The sequence below is a fragment of the Rhinolophus sinicus genome, chromosome 1, assembly GCF_057876585.1.
Source record: "Rhinolophus sinicus isolate RSI-liver-muscle chromosome 1, RSI-T2T, whole genome shotgun sequence".
Lineage (NCBI taxonomy): Eukaryota > Metazoa > Chordata > Mammalia > Chiroptera > Rhinolophidae > Rhinolophus > Rhinolophus sinicus.
In genome coordinates, this window is record NC_142501.1 from 139750500 (window position 1) to 139769953 (window position 19454).

Consider the following 19454-nt stretch of genomic DNA (forward strand, 5'->3'; position numbering starts at 1 on the left):
ATAGGGATTAAGGTTTTGGCAAATCCAGGGGTCTCCTTTCCATTGACATACCCCCCTGAAGGAGTAAGAGAAAGGAAAAATATGTTCTAGGGCGCTGGTGGTCATTTGTTCTCATGCAATGTGAGTGCAAAACAGAAATAAGTAAATACCTGATAGAGTAAGTTTAGAAATTAATCAGTCTGTATCATGGATGTTTCCTAGGAACACATTAAAGTACCCAGGTCTTAAGAGGGAGTTTTTCTTTAATTTTATGTCAAACTATATCTCTTAACTTTAGAACTTTTTATATCACTTAAGTTATTAATATTTACATTTTAATGAGAGTTTTATTTCTACAGATATTAACCCTAAATTGCCATGGGATATCCTGCTGAGAAAGCCCAAATGCTTCACTTTACCTAACTTTATGACCCCTCTGGGAAGCATCTAAGCAAATACAAATATTTAAAATGCTTGAAAATGCCTGAAAGTGAGACTAGGCATTTGAAGCATTTATTGATGACCAGTGCTAGGCAGACGTCACACTTCAATCACCGCAAACTATTGAAAGTGCCCAGCGTTCTCTAGGCTACTAACAATGTTTAAAATTTTATTCATTCTAAATAGATGATAATAGATAACAGTGCAGTACTCAGCACTGTTCTTAATGTTTCGTACTCAAACCCCAATGAGGTAGGTGCGTTTTATCATTTATAGATGACGTTAATAGATGAAATTGCTGAGACACAGAGATGGCAAGGAACTTGCCTTGTTCCTTAACCAAAACAGCTAATAAATGATGGAATCTTAAGCACAAATAGGCTGACTTCAGGCCAAGTTCCATTTAACCATGATGTTGCCCCATGGAAACCACAGGGCAGGTCATTAAACCTGGTTCCCTTCCTTCAGAATTCGTAGCATAGTCCCCAATGATGAGGGGTGTAGATATCACATAATTATCTCTTACATTCTGTGCTGCATGGTTTCAAGTCAATAGTTACAGAGTAAGTGTTTAGATTTCCAAATATCCAGTTGTATTACTTTTAGAATGTATCTTTAAAATTCAGGAAGTGGGGGCTTTAAGTATTGAAGATGATTTCAAATTAAAGGAAGCTTGAAAACCCAAGTTACTGCAGATGTATATTCTCCATCACTGTTCATGAGTTGTACAAGAAGCAGGCAGACACATGCTCAGGCGTCTCATGGAGAGACTGTGCTGTAAGGTGGGAAGAGACAGGGAAGGAAGACGCGTTGTGATGTTGCTGATGGGCATTCGGGTTGGTCATGATCATAAGGTTGAGCCACCCGGCTAATTCCCTGGACTCTTTGCTTGTTGGACGTACAAGGCAAGCTGTGAGAAATCTACTAGTCCGACCATGTACTTCCGAGATACTTGTTCTTTATAAATCTCACTTTCAATCACTTGATGAACTATCCTATTTATCTAAAAGAATAACATCTCCCCTTCTGTTTTAGTTTGTGGTGATAACTGTGTGTTTGAAAGCTGGATTGGAGACATCATACTGGACATGGGTAAGAGTATCTCTAATCACAACCAAGAAATAGCACATTTACTTATGCATGATTGTTCATTTGTTTGTAGTTTGTCATTCTAACTTTATACATCCCTTAACCCTGGAGCTCCAGGTTGTAAATTGTTGGGGACTCAGGAATGGAGGGGTGAGAACCAGGGATTCTAGTTTGGAAACATTGAGTAAAATAAACAAATAAGTTTGTTTACCACAGACTTCACAGAGCCTTTAATATATGATCATATATTGTGAATATCACAGGAAGGGAGGAGGCTTTTATATTGACTGACGAGGACTCTTTTTTTAGTTGTGTGTGTCACAAGACTGGCATTTGGCAGAAAACCCATTGCAAAATGATTCTGAAGACAAATAATATTTGCCAAAGATTTGCCCTCAGACATTTATAAATATCCAATATGGATAAAACAAGTTCCATTTTAGATACCTGAGTTTTTAAGTATATTCACATCCAGGTAGAGAGACCTAGTTAACAAAAAAAAAAAAAAAGAAAGAAAGAAAGAAAGAAAGAAAGAAAGAAAGAACAAGAAAATTAAAGTTTGATGCTCAGAGGAAAGATTGGCATAAGAAATATGGATTTGACTGTCATGGGCATACAAATAGTATTGACACAAGTGTCTAACACCTTTCAGCAAGAGCACACAGAGCAAAACTCAAGGAGCCTTAAAGATGGTAGGAGGTGGGGGGAGAAGAGTAGGAGGACCCACCAAAGGAGGTAGAGAAAGAGCAGTTCCAAATGCCAGTACCACAAACATCGTAACCGTTGTGGAACAAGATTAGCCTTTAATGAACGATCCAGTTAAAACACACATGCACACACTCACACACACAATTATTTAGAAATTCCCATAGATAATATTCTGTGGATGTAGTAAGAAATTAATAAGGGAGTTTGTGAAAGTGTTATTAGTGTTTGTGTACTCGGTGTACCTAAAAGTCTTTTGACTCCAATTCCCTTCTTTCACAGTTCAGCCACATAGCGATTTGGGGCAGCATTGCACTGTGGGTGGTCTTTTTTGGAATCTACTCATCTCTGTGGCCTGCTGTTCCGATGGCCCCCGATATGTCAGGAGAGGTAATGTGTCGTAATAACTCATGATCCAACAAAGCTTAAAAATTGGTATTCATTAATGAACCTGAATTGTGTGGCTTGGATTTATATGAAAATAGCATTTGACCATTTAAAAGCTATTTTTAAATTCCACAGTTGTAAGCAATAAATCTTGAGAGAATATTTTAAACTTGGACATTTTACTTAAATCTGACTTATCCTTTCATAAACATAACAGGAAAAATAAAATATGGTTGTCAGGAGCTTGAATCATGTTAAGAATATCCATATAGAAAATTCCATTTTAAAATTAGCACATAAATCACAAATACATTTTGGATGAGAGATTTGAGGAAATGGGGAGCTTATGTCTTTGGGACAGTCTATCATTTCTTCTGTTATCTCTTATTCTAAAGAAAAGTCTACTGCCACTAGATTAAATGCACTTTTAGAGTTGTCTTAATGACATCAGTTTGGTTTTCATTTTGAAAGAGTTAGGGCATCTGACATTTCAGCCTTATCATAGTCCATTTTCAATTCTGTCTTTCAGTTTCTTGTTACACTAGTAGGAATTGAGTTATTAGGTGTTCATGGGGGAATGTCACAAGATCTCCTTTCCTTCAGAAGAGATTCCAGCAGTAGGAGGGTTTATGATTTCAATTGCAGGAAATTTGACATAAAATGTATAAAAGAAAATGTGGAAAACATTTCAGGATTTCCTGTGACCTCACAGTAACTTGCAAATCAAGGTAATGTGAGCTCCGTTACAGTACATTGTTTTCCCATAGTCACAGGAAACTTCCAGTGGTTTCCATGTACTTGCTGCCCCTAAGTACTGCCTGAGTACCTTTCACTTTTGACAGTCTGGTTTATAGATCATTTTCATGAAATTTTATCTGACAGCATTCTGCTTTTTATAAATTAGCAGAATACATACACATTAAAAAAAAATTTTTGTGTGTGGTTAAATTTATTAGAGAGAGGCATTATATACTATTACAGCAAAACCAGACATTTGTTTTAAAGAGCATATACTTCCTTCCACCAAAAGTAAAGGCTTCTTTTGAAACATGTACTGTTAGCTCTAGAAAATTTACAGCCTGTATTTTGAGTAAAACAGAGAGAAAGCTGTGAATTCATCTCCCTCTTACCTTGGTTTCTGAGTCCTTTTTTCCTGAAGCAATAAAATCAAAGACTAATGTCTGATGATGCCACTTAAAAAACCCAATTCTGTTCTTTATTTTTATTTCATACACTCTATCTGATTGGACCTGCTTTTCCCTAAGGTCAATTCCAACTTACTATCTTTTTCACTAGACCTCATTTTATCTCATTTCTTAATGTTTTATCTTGAAAATGAATAACACAAAAGATTTTCAGATCCCAATAGTTTAAGCAACTATAGCCAACAGCTTTGATGACGAGAACAGAGTTTTTGACCACTTCTAGGACAAGTGTGAAGTTTGATTGGCTTTTTGCCAACTGAATATAATTCTGCCCTTGCTTATAGAATTCCCAGTATTACTTAAACACAAAACTTAATATCATCTCCTGAGATTTGCGGTGATGCCGTGTTTAATTCCAAGTGAAATGAATGTCAGCACTCCATCACGTTTCTGTTCACTTCACATACAGTGAGAAGTGAGAACAGGGGTTCTTTTTCTTGTTGTTTTATTACCACTGATTCTTTGAATCTAATGTTTAAATAGTTTGTGCTCCATTGAAAATATGAAAATGGATTAATTCAGTGTGAGGCCTGACTAGCTTGTCCAAAATGTAAGTCTGTTTAATTTATTCAAAGAAAAGGATAATACTTTAAATTTATGTAATACTTTAGTGTTTGCCAAGCATTTTGATATATATGTGTGTATGTGAAAGAGCCTTACAACTCAAAAAAAAGACGATAACAAGAATGCTACTCAAATTCTCAATGACAGTCAGCATTTACTGTTTCCTGGGCACCAGGGTAATAGATCCCCAAAAACGTTAGTAGTAATACTCAATTTTTTAACATTTTTATTAGTAGAGAGTCACTAATTCTATTACAAACCAGTTAATTTCAGAAAGAAGTAACTACCCTTAGGTTTACATGTTTCTAATCTTAGAATTATATTTCAATCAAGAGTATAGCCAAATACATATGTACATATATATGTATATATATGAAAAATTCATTTATGTGCCAATGTTTATATCTTGTGTGTGTGTGTGCATGTGTGTGTATAAAATCTTGAATAAAATTTACTTATTCATCTGTTAATTTCATAGCAAAATACTATTGTAATATATTATGTATTAGATATGTATTATTATATACCGTGTTACCCCGAAAATAAGACCTAGCTTGACAGTCAGTTCTAATGTATCTTTTGGAGCAAAAATTAATATAAAACCCAGTCTTATTTTACTATAAGACCGGGTCTTTAATATAATATAATTAATATAATATAATTAATATAATATATAATATAATATATAATATAATATATAATATAATATAATATATAATATAATATAATATAATATAATATAATATAATATAATATAATACCAGGCCTTATATTAATTTTTGCTCCAAAAGACGCATTAGAGCTGATTGTCTGGCTAGGTCTTATTTTTGGGGAAACACGGTATTACATACAGGGGTGCCAAAAAAATGTATACAAGTGGACACTTTGGTTAGCGTTGCTCAAGCAGTAGTTCACCATAAATCAGAAGTGTCTGGATGCTGGTGGTAACCACTGAGCACCTCTTGTAATTGCAGAAGTCAAACACGACTTGTATTCACCTTTTGTTATCGGTATATATCGAGTATTAGAATTTTAACACTGTTTTCCTTTCTTAAAATGTGTATACATTTTTTGGCACCCTCTGTATATTATTATATGTTCTCCATAGCACTGTATTATTGCCAATAATACCAGGATAAGTATAAATATTAGCATTCCTTTACTTGACATGTCATGTTCCCGATAGAGCTTTGTGGGTTTTACTCATGGTCAGGTCAAGAGCCATTGGAGGGGTTTGAGATCTGACTTCTGTTTTCATAGCAGGACTGTAGCTGCTGTGCTATGAACCATTTAGGAGGTCACTGCAGTAACCCATGCGACCGATCATGGTGGCTTGGGCCAGGAGGGTGGCAGTGGTGGAAGTGGTCCAATTCTGAATCTGTTTGGATGGTAGAGCCCAGCCAATAGGATTTGCTGACAGACTGGATATGAGAAGTGAGAGGTGGACTGTAACATGTAAACATTTTACAGATAAGAAAACAGAAACTGAGAAGTCAAGTACCTGGTCTGACATCCCACTAATACTCAGTGGCAGATATGACTTTGACTTAGACGTCTGGCCAGGAGCCTAAGGCAGCCCGACTACCTTAAGCGCTGTGCTCTGCTGCTCTCTGATCATAGTTCTTGAAAGGAATCCGTGGTCTGTCATCTGGAAATTAGAAGTCTGAAGGGACTGTCACTCCCTGCAGGTACTGCAAGGACTAGTGTAAAAAAGGAAATCTCTGTTTTCCTGGCAGTACTGCCTCCTCCACCTTTCTTCTTTCTGTAGACATTTCGGTAGTCTTGCGTTTCTTCAGTCCATCCTCCACTTCCGAGCCACAGCAACCATTCCTGAATGCTTACACCCCATCTCAGGTGTCCTCTGCCCCTTCATTTCTTCACTCATTCACTCCTACATAACAGTGTTGGGCTAGCACCCCATGAATAAGGGTTAAATAAATGATCATCCAGTAAAATTTTTTGCTTGTCTTTTGTTTTGAATAAACAAATGAGAAACAGTGAGGGAAAGGTGACAGAGAGCCAGGTTTCAGCTCAAATAGAACATCTTTCTAACATCTAGAGGTCCACAGGTCGCAGTTTCCAGCAGCTGCAGAACAGGATGCTGGTTGCATTTGATCACCCATTTCTGTGCCGGTTGGCCACGAGTGATTCTTTTTTTTGTTGTTTAAGGAGGGCGCAGCTCACAGTGGCCCATGCGGGGATCGAATTGGCAACCTTGGTGTTATTACCACCACATTCTAACCAACTAAGGTAACCGGTCACCCCCTCAAGTGATTCTTAAACAGCCTCAATCGTCTACACCTCCGAGGTTGCCTGCCAGCACCTGAGATTCATATTCTCTCTGTGCTTCTCTTCACTGTTCTCCCCAAAGGAACATCTTAAATGTTGAAAGGGCACAGACTATCTTACTCTAGATAACGGGATCTCGGTGCAAATTATACACAAATTAGGCAACTTACAGGCACAGGTCTTGTGTGTCTATATTCAGTTGGATGCATATTCACACATAGATCTGGGTTTTATAGTCATTTCCAATTTATATTCTTGGTTTATCTTTGCCCCCCTATGAAGACAGAGTCATTTCTTTCAACATGTTCAAAGAAACTTCTTGCTCGCTAAGAGGGGAAGGGAAGGGAATCAACAATTAATTGTGTACCTACCATGTTCCTCAGGCACTGTGTTTGATCCCAGGCATTCCTTGTTTTAAAGCCATGTCACAAAGCTTTTTGGTAAGCAAAGCAAGTGACCCAGAGAATTCATCACATGTTTTTTGTGTGTGTTTTCTTCCCCAAATCACGTTGGTTTTCTCTAACATCCTGAGAAACTAAATACTTTGGGTGTGGGGGGAAGGCATTGCTATTCCTTACTTCTTGCATTGATTTCCCTGATTTATCTGCAGTTTCCCAGGATACCCAGGGCCTAAGTTAGCCAGATATAAACGTTTTCCCATCTCTTTTTTAAAAGTGCCCAGATTTTTAGTTCTCCGTTTTCAACACTCACTTAACTTCCTCAACACATATATAGAAATTTCATCTCACTTCATATCCTAGCCTCTTGCCTCTTCTTAAATGCAATATTAGCGTAATACTCATCTCATTAAAAAATATATGCATGAAATTGGAACCCAATCATCCCACCTCACCAGAGAACATACAGTTGCCACTCAGATAATAATAGCACCTCCTTACTGAGGGTCAGTCACTGTTATAGCACTTTTCATGTCTTCACTCATTTAACAGTATGAGCATTTAATAGCAACACTGTGAGGTATGTCCCAGTATATATTTCACAGACACAGAGTGGTTAAATAATTTTCTCAAGGTCACACAGCTTGTAAGTATCTGAGCTGCGACTGGAACCCAGCCAGAATCTACCACCTTAACCATCATCCACACTGTTCCCTTTCTTTTCCATTTCTTTTATCTTTTCATTCTCATGCACTAAGGCTGTTCTCCCAGCCTTATCAACTTTAAAGGTGTAGAGGCCTTTTAGTGTCAGTGCCACCAGGCAAGATCCGCACTTCCATCTTGTGGGTACCCTAAGCAGTCTGTTATCTGCATACAATACTTCTGTCTTCAGCAGTACTCAGCTACCATTATCACGGACCAGGGATTTTTTTCACACTACGAGTAGTTTCTTTCCCCCTTACTTCAGCACATTCTACATGCCTGAAGTTACCAGAAATCCACTCCCCCAAATATCTCAGAGTTTAGTGCAGATTTCAGTTACTGCAGCCATAGCCTGAGCAGCTTGTTCTCAGTTGGTGGGCAGGGTGTTCCCTTTTGGGAAACATTCCTCCCTATAGTTCTGAGCTTTGTTTCCATTACAGTAATTCTACATCTCTACCCATAATAATGATTCAAATGGTAATGATTAGCAAGTGTCCCACTACCACAAATTATTGAAATATTTATCTATGAAAAAGGAATTCGGACGTGGGGTGGGGGTAGGGGGGTGGATTATACAAAGGTAGAAAATACAACGATCAGAAATTGTGTCAGAAAGGAAAAGAAAGAGAAAATCGTATGACAAGCTTGGCTGCAACTTTAAATATGTTGCTGTCTTCCTCTCCTCTCACAAATATGGTTGTGATTTAAAAGGACTTTTTTTTTTTTTTTCAGCCGTGACTTGTATTTTTTCACACCAGTACAACAATTTATGGGGCAAGGTAGGCCCTGGGGAGAAGTGCTATGTTATATAAACATGTGCTGGCCTGCTTTCTGACTTGTCTAGATGATGTTACTGGGTATTTTTTGCATTTCCAGAAGAAAATATGTTAGCCACTATGATTACTACGCCAGATTAAAAAATAAAAAGCCAGCTCCATCAAGGCTCATTTCATACCGCGATTAATACTAGCAGCTCAGTATCGGCAAAATGTTTCAATTTTCCGTGGCATTGCAGACACACACAACAGAGTCCTCCCAACAGCTCCATCTGGTTCTGCTCTCCCTGGCCTAAGGGATCTATAAAACTACTGAAGGAAATTGAAGTTAAGGAACGAGCATGTGTTTTACAGAATTTCAGATCTCTTGATTGAGGTTTGTAAAGTCTTTCTGAAAAACAATAAAAATCTTTGTTGAACCCTTTGGTGTCACCCCTGTAGGAAAGGTATTAATAAACCACATTAGTGATATGGTTTTCCTAAATTATGCTGTTACCCATTTTACCAACATAATAAATTACTTTACATATGAGGAATTTCCTGGTTAAAATAGTCCTTATTCATCTCTCAGCTTTTAATTACCTAGATAGCATGTGATAATTTATTGGTCACAAGACCAGCCCTTGCAGATGGGGTGGGGCAGTGTTATGAAACGATAGAGTTTCATCCAAGATAACTGTGCTTGGCCAAGTGGCCTGGAGGGAGCAACTACCCTAAACTCTGTCAGATGTTCTTTAGTGAGCAGTGGTTGTGAGCCCATCCAGTAAAACGTGGTCCCAGTTGTCATGCCTCTGACAGTAAATGAGGCAGGCAGACCGTCACTTCTTAAGGCAGCTGGCTGCATAGCCACTTCCAAGCCCACTTTGTACAGAGAAGCCTGCATAGAAATACAGAATAGGAACGAAAGACGTGGATATGGCAAATGTAATGGCCGATCAGGACACTTGCACAGATTTTAAAGCTAAAGCTCTCTTTCGAGTCATGACAAGAGCCTCCATTGCTTTTTGTAAGCACTGCATCTTTTCCCATGATAACAGAGCGAATGTATGTGGAGTGTCTAATACTGTATGCCACGCTCTGCGTTAGACACTGGAGGATACAGAGATGAACAGCATTGGTCTTTGCCCTTAAGGATCTCATTACTGATGAGACATGAAGGATCTCATCTTAATATCATAAATGGGAGTGATGCTGTGTGTACCCAAGGTGCCACGGTGGTGAACAAGGCACAGAAAGTTGAATAAAGCCTGCTCTTGTACGGCGGAGCTTTGGCTGTTCTCTAGAGTCCATTCATTCTCATATTCATTCATTCCATAAATACGTGTTGAGTGCTTAATCAGTGCTGGGTGCTGTGTGAAGGTAACAGATTAATGAGGCAGGACCTGCATTAGCATTCAGGTTGAGAGGACCAGACAATAGGGAGGAGAAATGGTCACTAAATCAGCTAACAAATGACTAACTAATGAATGACTGAAGATAATTTCACAAGTGACAAGTGATGGGGAAAAAAAAAACAAACAGGTTGGTATGATATTTGTTACAGGGACTATAATAGGTGCTCCATGAAGGTCTTTTTGAAGAAGGGACAACTAAGCTGAAACTCAAACGATGTGGGGGTAGACACCTGTTGTGTGAAGAACATTTCAGGGTTGAAGGAACAGCAGGGACTCATACTCTGAAGCAGGCATGAGCCTGGCAAGTTCAAAGACTAAAAGACCAGCATGGCTGGCACAAAGATTGGGAAGAGCTCTGTGAGATGGGCAGAGGGCAGTCACCCCTCCAAGCTCAGCATTCTAGCTGGTAAGACCAGTACAGCTTATTTTTGACTTGTATGCTGGGGATTCGATCAGAAATGTTCATGAAGGAAACCATGAATGTCACGGTGCTATCTACTTCAGTAAAGCTCATAATTTGGGCATAATTGTAGCACTCCATGATACAGTAAGATAAAGGGATTGTCGATGAGTGGTCAAAAGCTGCTCTGTTCCAGGTTATCACCGAGCTTCCCTAGCATGTATCATCCAAAGCAAGTGATTGTGTATGGCATGTTTCTTTGTGTTTAAAAAAAAGTAATTGCATTGAGCAAGACAGAAACTTATTTGTCTCTCACATAAAAGACGTCCAGTGGAGGCAGGCAATCCAGGACTCGTGTGGCAGCTGTGCACTCATCAAAGGCCAGACTTCTTCGTCGTGCTGCACTGCCAACCTTAGTGTATTTCCTCGCAGTCCAAAATGGCTGCTTAAGTTCGAACCATTTACCAATATTCCAGCTAGCAAGGAAGGGAAGAATTCTTTCTCTTTGAGCCTCTTTCCTAGATATTGCCTACCACATTTCCACTTGGATTTCATTAGCCAAAGTTAGTCATGTGGCCACACGTCACTGCAACAAGAGAGCAGGAGGAATATAGTCTTGAAGCTAGAGGACAGGGGTGTCCAGCCAAAAATCAAGTGGTTGCATCTAAGGAGGGGAGAGGGGATATATTAGGGGACATCTAGAAGTCTCTGTCATGAAAGTCAGTAATTTTTCTATATAAGTTATATATCAGTTCTTATATGCCTTTCTATAGCTAAGTGCTTTTTGAACTTTTGAGTTTTCAAAAAAGAGTTTTCTAAAAGAGATGGTAATTACGTGACAGGATAGAAGTGGCAGCTATGCTATGGTGGTACTCGTTTTGCAGTATATGCGTGTATCAAATCAACACATTGTATACCTTACACTTTCATAATGTTACATGTCAATTATATCTCAATGAAGTTAAAAAATAATTTTAACAGAAAACTATTTCCTACCATCTAAAATATAGGTCACTGTGTTTTACAGATTGAATTACTAATAATCAAAAAAATTGGTGCTTTACGAGGTGTTTTTTTAAAAGGTAAAGTACAGAGCCATCACAAAATTGTAAAAACCCATAAGAATGATAAAACAAGTAGACATAGTGAGCATTGAGATAACATACCCTCTTGTATACAGTTTATTCAGGATCTTCATAACATTTTAAAATTATATTTCTAATAATAAAAAGAATGTTTTGTTACTAATTCTATTCTCATTTTTCTGGTACTTTCAAGTTTTTTAAATAGCACAATAAAGAAGATTAAAATAAAACAAACAAAAGACAAATTCTGTTCTTAATTAATTTTACTATTCTGGGAACTATCTCCTCAGAAAATAAAGTTTCAGCGCCACACATTTCCTAGTGTTCGCCATTCCTGTTTAGAAAGACTATTTTCTTTTGCATGTTCAGTTCAATACAGTCAATTTTTACTTTTTTTTTTTTTTTTTAAGAAAGTTAACCTCTGATTGATCCAGGTCCTAATTAGCCCTTTTTCCTTTTTCCTCTCTGAGCATCTTTTATAATCATTTGTTTTCTCATTACTCCTTTGCCAGAGGATGGAGATTCAAAGATTGTTTCTTGCATCATGCAACTAGATTGAATATTAGGTCAGTGTCCCAAGGGTGATCACCCCTCCTTCAGTCCCTCACCACCACGCAGAAATACCTAAGAGAAAACAGCACATAAATGCTGTGAACTATGTCTAATTTGCATATTTTCTAAGATTTTCTTTGTTTGGAACAATTTGCATATTTTCTGAGATTTTTGTTTGTTTGTTTTGGATAATTCAAGCCAAGGGTTTTCTTTGTCTCTGAGTAATCAAGAGCTTCTGGGAATAATTTCAAACATATTGGGGTTTATCTGAAACACCCTTCTCCTTAGTTATTTTCTGGGTGTTCTGCCCTGTCTATTTTTATGTAGAAAGTAGTAATTCATCCTGCATAAGAGCCCAGGTCAGCTCAATTCAACTGAGATTTATGGAGTGCTTGTGGGTCAGGACCTGTATTGGATGTGAGTGCATCAAAAGTTGAAAAAAGAGAGTCCTTCTGAAGAGTTTGAGTCTCATGGAGTAGACCAACAGATTAACAGATAATTAGAATACAGGAGACTAATTATTATGATCAGATGCACAGGTGCTGGCAGAGGGGAGGGCACTTGATCCCTAGGCTTTGGTTTGGATAGTTTGGAAAGGTTTCTTGGTACTACTGTTCCCTGAACTACCAAGAGAGGCAATGTGAGAAGGGCTTTCCAAGTAGAGAACAAACAGCCCAAGCAGAGGGAGTTTGGGGTTACTAAGGTAGGAAATAGCTGGAACTGGAACTGAAAAGTTAAGCAAAGACCAAGTCACAGAAAGTTGCCCAGATATTATTAACATCATTACTTGAAGTCAGGGCAGATGGCTTTTCCTTATGGAATATACAGTAAGTATTCCACAAAGCACCTAAAGCCATAGAATAAAGATTTGGATCAGAGGACATGATAATAAATGCTAGTGGTAAACCAGTGCCAGCCCTTCCTTTTCTTCCTGCCCATTCTACATCCTCCCCACCCCAACCCATAAAAATTATGTTATTTCCAGTTCTTCTTTCCCTGAATTCACCAAAATACATATTTCTTTTGATTTGTATAGGAGGGAGGGGGAGGTAGCTTAACGTACTTAAGCTTATAATGCACGTCACTCAGCTTTTTTAACAGAAAAGACAACCTACATTGGAAAAGGATGCTTAGGGAGCTGGATCAACCTCTTCTCCCATCTCCCTAAATCACATCTAGTTATAACTGCTCCCAGGATAACTCCATGCCACAACACAGGAAAACCAATCAAACGGTAGCCACTACATCTCAGAAGCACAGTCCCAAAGCTGTGGTGTTTTGACTTTTAATCTCGCCAAACACTAAGTTCTAAGAACTTATTTATTCAACAATTATTTATTGAATACCTGCTCGGTGATTAAGCACTTGGGGTATGAAAATTTATCAAGATATAGTTCTTCCTCTTACAGAAATTAAAAGTGTAACAGGAAGACAAAGGAGCAACTAGAAATGGAAGCCCAAAAGTAGGGTCAGCTAACCCACATCGAAGGAAGGAAGTGACATCTGACGTGAAAATTGAGGAGCAAATAGGAATCACAGATGCAGTGACCCATGGATGAAAGTAAGCTTGGGCGCATTCCAGGAACTGAATTATGTTGTATAGCTAGAGAAACAACGGCTTGAGGGGACTGGCTTGAGAGATGATACGGGGGAAGCAACCAGAAGTCAGGTAGGAAAGGTCTTGAAATCATATTAAGGACTTTGTATTCTCTGCTGAGGGTAGCATGAAGCCATTGAAGGGCTGAAATCTAATTTGCACTTCGGAAATATCCCTCTGGCTGCAGTGTGCAGACTGGCTAGAAGCAGAGCAAGATGAGTGTCAGTCCAGCTAGGAGGCAATTTGGAGGGCAGACCAATTTTGGGACTGGGATAATGGCAGCAAGATTGACAAGAAGTAGATAGGTGTGAAGATGCTGAAACACAACAGAACCTGGTGATATATTGGATGTGGTGTAAAAGACAATTCAAGAATAGAGCCCAGTTTCTATTTTAGTCGCTGAATTGGCATGCAAGTCATTCCCTGGAGAGACTGCGCAAAGGAAGAGCAGGTCTGCGGGGAATACTCTGTGTTCAATTTAGGATATATCTAGTTTGAAGTACCTGTGCGATGGTCAAGTTCACAGCTGGATAGTCTGCGTTTGCAGTGCAGGCAAGAGATCTAAGCCACAGGGGAAGTCAGTGACCCCATACAGACAAGAGAACTGGCCAACCTTCCTAGGGAGTGTTTGTATAACAGAAGACTCATGAGAAGAGCAGGATATTTTACCTTTCCCTTTATTCAGGACTCTTCTGAACTATCAGTTTTCTAATAATTACATTACGTGAACAGCATCTTTAATAACAGCTTGGATGATATTCTCTTAATGGATGCACATTTACTTAACCAGCCACATAGTGTCCTGTTGGTTTTCACTAATGTTTTACTATTTAAAAGAACCCACAGTGAATATTTGCATTCCCCAAAATTAGTTCCATGGATGTTAATAAGCAATATGTGGGAAAGTGTTCCAGGGTCAAAAAATACAGTTAGAAACCTTGGTTTTGAAAACTGTTCAGTAGAGGGTTCTTTACTGTGATTTCTCAAAGGCTTAAATATTCTCCTCTGTGCTGCAACTCTCAAGAGGGCATGTTTGTGGTTTGTTTATACCTGTACTAACTGTTGGGCCATGGTGTACTTTTTTTTTGGGGGGGGCATTGCTTTCAGGACTAGTAACCCCAGGATTCTAGTTTGATGGGATACTAACCTCTATGCAAAAGCTGTCCCAGAGTTCAACATGCAGTTCTAGAAACTGAATTATCAAATCAACAGGAATGAATGTTGTATCCTTGATACACAAATAACTTTCTCAATGGCAAGTATATTGCTGATGGGGATATAAATTATTACAAATACCTGTTCATCATACCCCCCCCCCCTTAACTGATAGTGAATTGTTTCAATCTGCTCTAATGTGGTCGCATTTCTATAATTATGGAGAGGCTCATGACTTTTCCACATTATTAATTACTTGCTACTGCTTTTGTGAAAATCTTCTCAGGTTTTTTCCTATCTATTGGGATCTTAGCTATTTTTATGAAAATAAGTGGTCTATTTGTACAATCATGTATTATTGCAGAAATTTCATATATTCATGGCAGTCATTCTCCCAGTTTTGTTTTTTCATTTACTTTTTAGTTGTGTTCTTTTTGAGCATGTGGGGCCTCTACATTTCTACGAGTCAGTTCTCTGAGGCATTTTTTTTTTTTTTTGTAGTTTTTTTCACTGTTTTTAAGCTAAGAAAGTTCTTGTGTAAAACTTTATCTAAATACGTAAAATCACTTCTTGGTTTTGTTGTGGTTTTCACATTAATTTTCAACTCCTCTGGAATTTATATTATTGTTCTGCCCTCTACCCCCTCAAAAAACCAAGTTTTGCAGAACTGTTTTCTGAATAATTTTCCCTTCCCAATTTAACGTATTATTCCTATGTAGTCTTCAATAATTTTTATGAAAAGGAAAATTATCTCCATTTCCTAAATTAGCAAATTAAGGTGAATGGGAATGTATTAGTGGTCAGTTCCTTTGGCCAGTTTCAATCTTAAGACAAGCATATTTTGTGGTATCAGTGGTGATGAAAATATGACATTTATAAACTGACTTACACTTAATTTGATATTGTGGTAAAAAATTTCCCTCCTTGAAGCTCATGGGAGAAATGACTAGGAAAAACAAAAGACTAGTGTGTTTAAAGAAATTTGAAAATTAAGCTGAAGAAAGGAAAGTTTGTTATTAATCCGTGTTACTAATACAATCAGCTACTTTACATCTTTAGGTTTAATTCTTACAATCCACTTTACAGCTGAGCAAGCGGAGACTGAGAAGTTACTTCCCCAAGTTGGGGAGCTGGGAAGGGCAGAGCCAGGATTTCTTTCAGGGCTATTTATCACAGTCCTGCTCCAGTTGGGGGCCACGGCTACAGTGAGGACTCCCCACAGGAGAAGCAGCATCTGTCCGTGATCTAAGAGTGAGTCATAGTGCGACATTCTGACATTTGTAGTATAAAAGGAGGGGTAGCATTAAGGACCACAGCGCTGAAGGTTCGTAGGCAGGGAGCACACTGAAAGTCCTTCTACAAGACTGAACTGGGGGACCCTGAAGGTGAGGAAATAAGTGTTCCTCTCTGGTGTGGAAACATAGGTGCTGAGGGATCACCTCGTGGTGGGTCAGAAGGTAAGCCCCTAGGCTTGGCTAAATGCACATGAGCTCTTTTCTCAAAGATTCTTTCTCTGCACGTTCACATGGAAACTTCAGAACAATTCCTCATCTCTCTGCCGCATCTTGCGTTTTCAGGCAGCGTTGGTTCATTTTTGAAGCCCTCGTGGTCCGATGTTAAGCCACCGTTGCTCTGCAGAGACAAGTGGTCGTTTGTTCGCTCGCAGGGCCTGAGCCGTCCAGTGTTCTGGCTTTGCATCTCCCTTGGCTGATCCTTTCTCAAGTCCCCCGGGAGCCACTTTTGTGGCAGATTCCATTTGGTCTCACAGGGCCTCCAGGAGGGGTGGTGGGGGCCACTTGGCAGGGCCCACCAATCTCCCACATTAGGAGCAATTTGCAAACTGCTCTTGGAGGGAGCTCAAGCCCAGCCCCGAACAGGCTGCCCCTGTTCCCCCCCCCCCACCCCAATTGTCTGCGGGATCGGCCGCCTTTCCCCAGCTGACCTGCCTGCGAATGGAGAGATGTGAAAAGTTAGAGACAAAAATGGTTTCTACAGAGGGAGGGGGAAGCTTTCTTGTACAGAAAGGAAGGAAATACCTCTGTGGGATTTTATTTTTTTTTCCCCCCTCTTCATCCAAAAAATACAAAGAGACTCTCTGTCTTTAATGCGAATGTCGGCTTTAAATCTTTTAGGTTTGGATTAACTCTGCAAAAGAAAAAAAAAAAATCTGACAGCCTTTCAGATATGACGCAGAAAAACTTTTTTTCCTCTCAATTCATGTTGTTCATTTGTAAAGCCAAAGGCTGGTGGATTGAATAGTGGGCGCCAGTTGCCCCCCATTCATAGTTAACATCACAATGGTCAGAATTAGCAGCCTCGAGTCTCCACTACCACTTTGGCCTTTTCCACCAGCGGACATTTCATACAAGGTGGCAAAGGCAAGAGTAAGTCTTTCTTCTCTTGCCCCCGAACTTAAAATCGATGAAAATTAAGCCAAGTAAACAAGGTATTTTCAGCTACATGACTTAAAATCTTGAATCTTAACTTTTCCCCCCTGCAGGTAAAAGAAATGTGGTTTTTACAGTTGTTACCTTACTAAAAAGCTTCCTTCCTTCTAAACAAAACCCACTGACTTGATTGACATTTCCTATTACATAGTTATTGTTGGTTTTCACTATTGAGGATGACAGCAAACATGGCGAAGATCATGTTTTGCTTACAAAATAAAGTGACTTTTATGTGAATATTTTTCGTGCTGTTGGTGTCTACAATATGGGTGCTATTTCATGGAATCCACGTGGCAACATTTCTTTGCTGAAATTTTTTGTGATCGCATGTTTTGAGTTTGACTGTGTTCAGAGCTGTTTGATCCATAAAGGGAAAAACCTTGTCATTCTTGAACCAACCGTCTAATGATCAGCCCGTGTTCATGTAGAAAAAATTTTGAACAGCTGTTCTTGGTCTTCGATTGAGAGTCAAAATTAATAGGTAATTTGAAGCATAATTTAAAAGTAGTAATCTTTCTATTTGATAAGGATTGATTGATTAGGACTGTTTGTGTGTGATTGTGAAACTGTCTATAAGAATTAAACTCTAGATCATTTTTAACTACTAAACCATACATACCCAGTTAAAATAAAATTCTGTGTGATTTTTTTCATAGAGTGTAAATATGCTTGTGTTAGTTGGCTACTTTTTAATAGGCATATAACAATACTTTTACTGGAAATTTACTCTTGATAAACAAATAGACTTGAAGTAGAACAAAATATTTCTTTTTATTTTATTGTATGACATATTCCTTTTAAGCTCTGTGTAATCTAATTACATTACAAAGAGATTTTTATTACAAAAGACTAATCGAATTTATTAATTTTTAAATAATAGAATCATTTTCTTGGCAACCTAAAAGGCTATGATATAGCACTTTGGAATTTGATACAAAAGAATTTAAGTTTTTTTCGATACACTTTTATTTGGGTTTTACATTCTAGATATTTGACTTTAGCAATAACAGGGTGCACCAATGTAAATTGTGTAAATCTTTAGACAGAAATTAAGATTATTCTACATAATTTCAGCTGAAAATAAAACTATTTTCATAGCTATCTTAATTTGGTTATACTATACTCATGATTTATCTGGATGATCTTTTTAATGTCATATTTTATAAAAGTAAATTAATTTTTATTTGCCAGAAATAGTAAATTTAGTTTCTAACTAGGATTTATTATTTGAATTTGCTCAAAAAGATTGATTTTGATATTCTAAGTTATAAACAAAGGTCAAAGATATTCTAAGTTATAAAAGAAGGTCAGTTTGTTACTCTATGTATTGACCACAATAATAAAATCCCACATAAAAACATGAAAAGATTTGGCAAATGATAAAACTTTGCTATATTAGCCACTTGAAGGAAAAAAAGAAAAAACAGATGTAGTAAATACATGTTTGAACTCTTTTGGCTTTTAATTTCAAATATTTTACAAGTTTAAATTTAGAGTTATTATATACCCTCTTGCAGAACAAGGTTCTCAGAATTATTTTACTTAAAATCATATAAAAACAACATGAATGATGTATTTCTTGTTTTTTAAAGTAACATTGTTTCTGTTGGTTTCCTCAGGCAGCCATGTTGTTTAGTTCTGGAGTCTTTTGGACTGGCCTCTTATTTATTCCTGTGGCATCTTTACTTCTTGATGTGGCGTACAAGGTGTAAGTGTAATTCTTGGTTATTTATGTAAAAACATAGATGTATGTTAATCCTCAGATTTCTCTACTTGTGACATCAACTCGAGAATGTAGAGTTTGCAGAATAGAAATTAATAATCTTCATTAATTCTATATAAATAAATAAAGAAGAAAGAAGTGATTGAGGACCTAGATAACCAAATTAGTATAAAAGACCGAATAAGACGTAAAGCGGGTAGTTTCAATTAACATTAGGGAGTTCATTTTTAGACGAAATCAGCCTTAAAAACCCATTCAAGGTAGAAGAAAAAATTCTGGTATCTCCAAACACACTATTATTAGTGAATAATCATTGTGAAATGAATTTTTTTGCATGCCTGATTCTAAACATGTATAAAATATAGAATAGGAGAAACTAAAACTTTACTAATGTTTCTCAAAGTCTATAGGTTTTAAAATGTTATCTCTTCTCACAAAAAGTGGTATCATTAAAGTTAATTATATTATGCTTATTTAATAGCTGAGTTTTAATATTATAAACCATTTATTTTCAGTCTGTTATGTCTATAATTATATTAATGCTCAAAATTATTATAACTTTTTCG

General features: G+C 37.7%; 1 protein-coding gene across 7 annotated transcripts in view; it reads left to right on the forward strand.

Annotated features, from left to right (window-relative positions):
- Positions 1–19454, forward strand: part of ATP8A1 (ATPase phospholipid transporting 8A1) — a 213703-nt gene that overhangs the window by 183808 nt on the left and 10441 nt on the right. For all 7 annotated transcript variants that reach the window (XM_019754167.3, XM_019754168.3, XM_074324626.2 and 4 more), the window contains 3 exons: positions 1456–1512; positions 2497–2604; positions 18785–18873. In XM_019754167.3, the coding sequence (XP_019609726.2) occupies positions 1456–1512; positions 2497–2604; positions 18785–18873 (254 nt within the window). The remainder of the gene's footprint in view (positions 1–1455; positions 1513–2496; positions 2605–18784; positions 18874–19454) is intronic.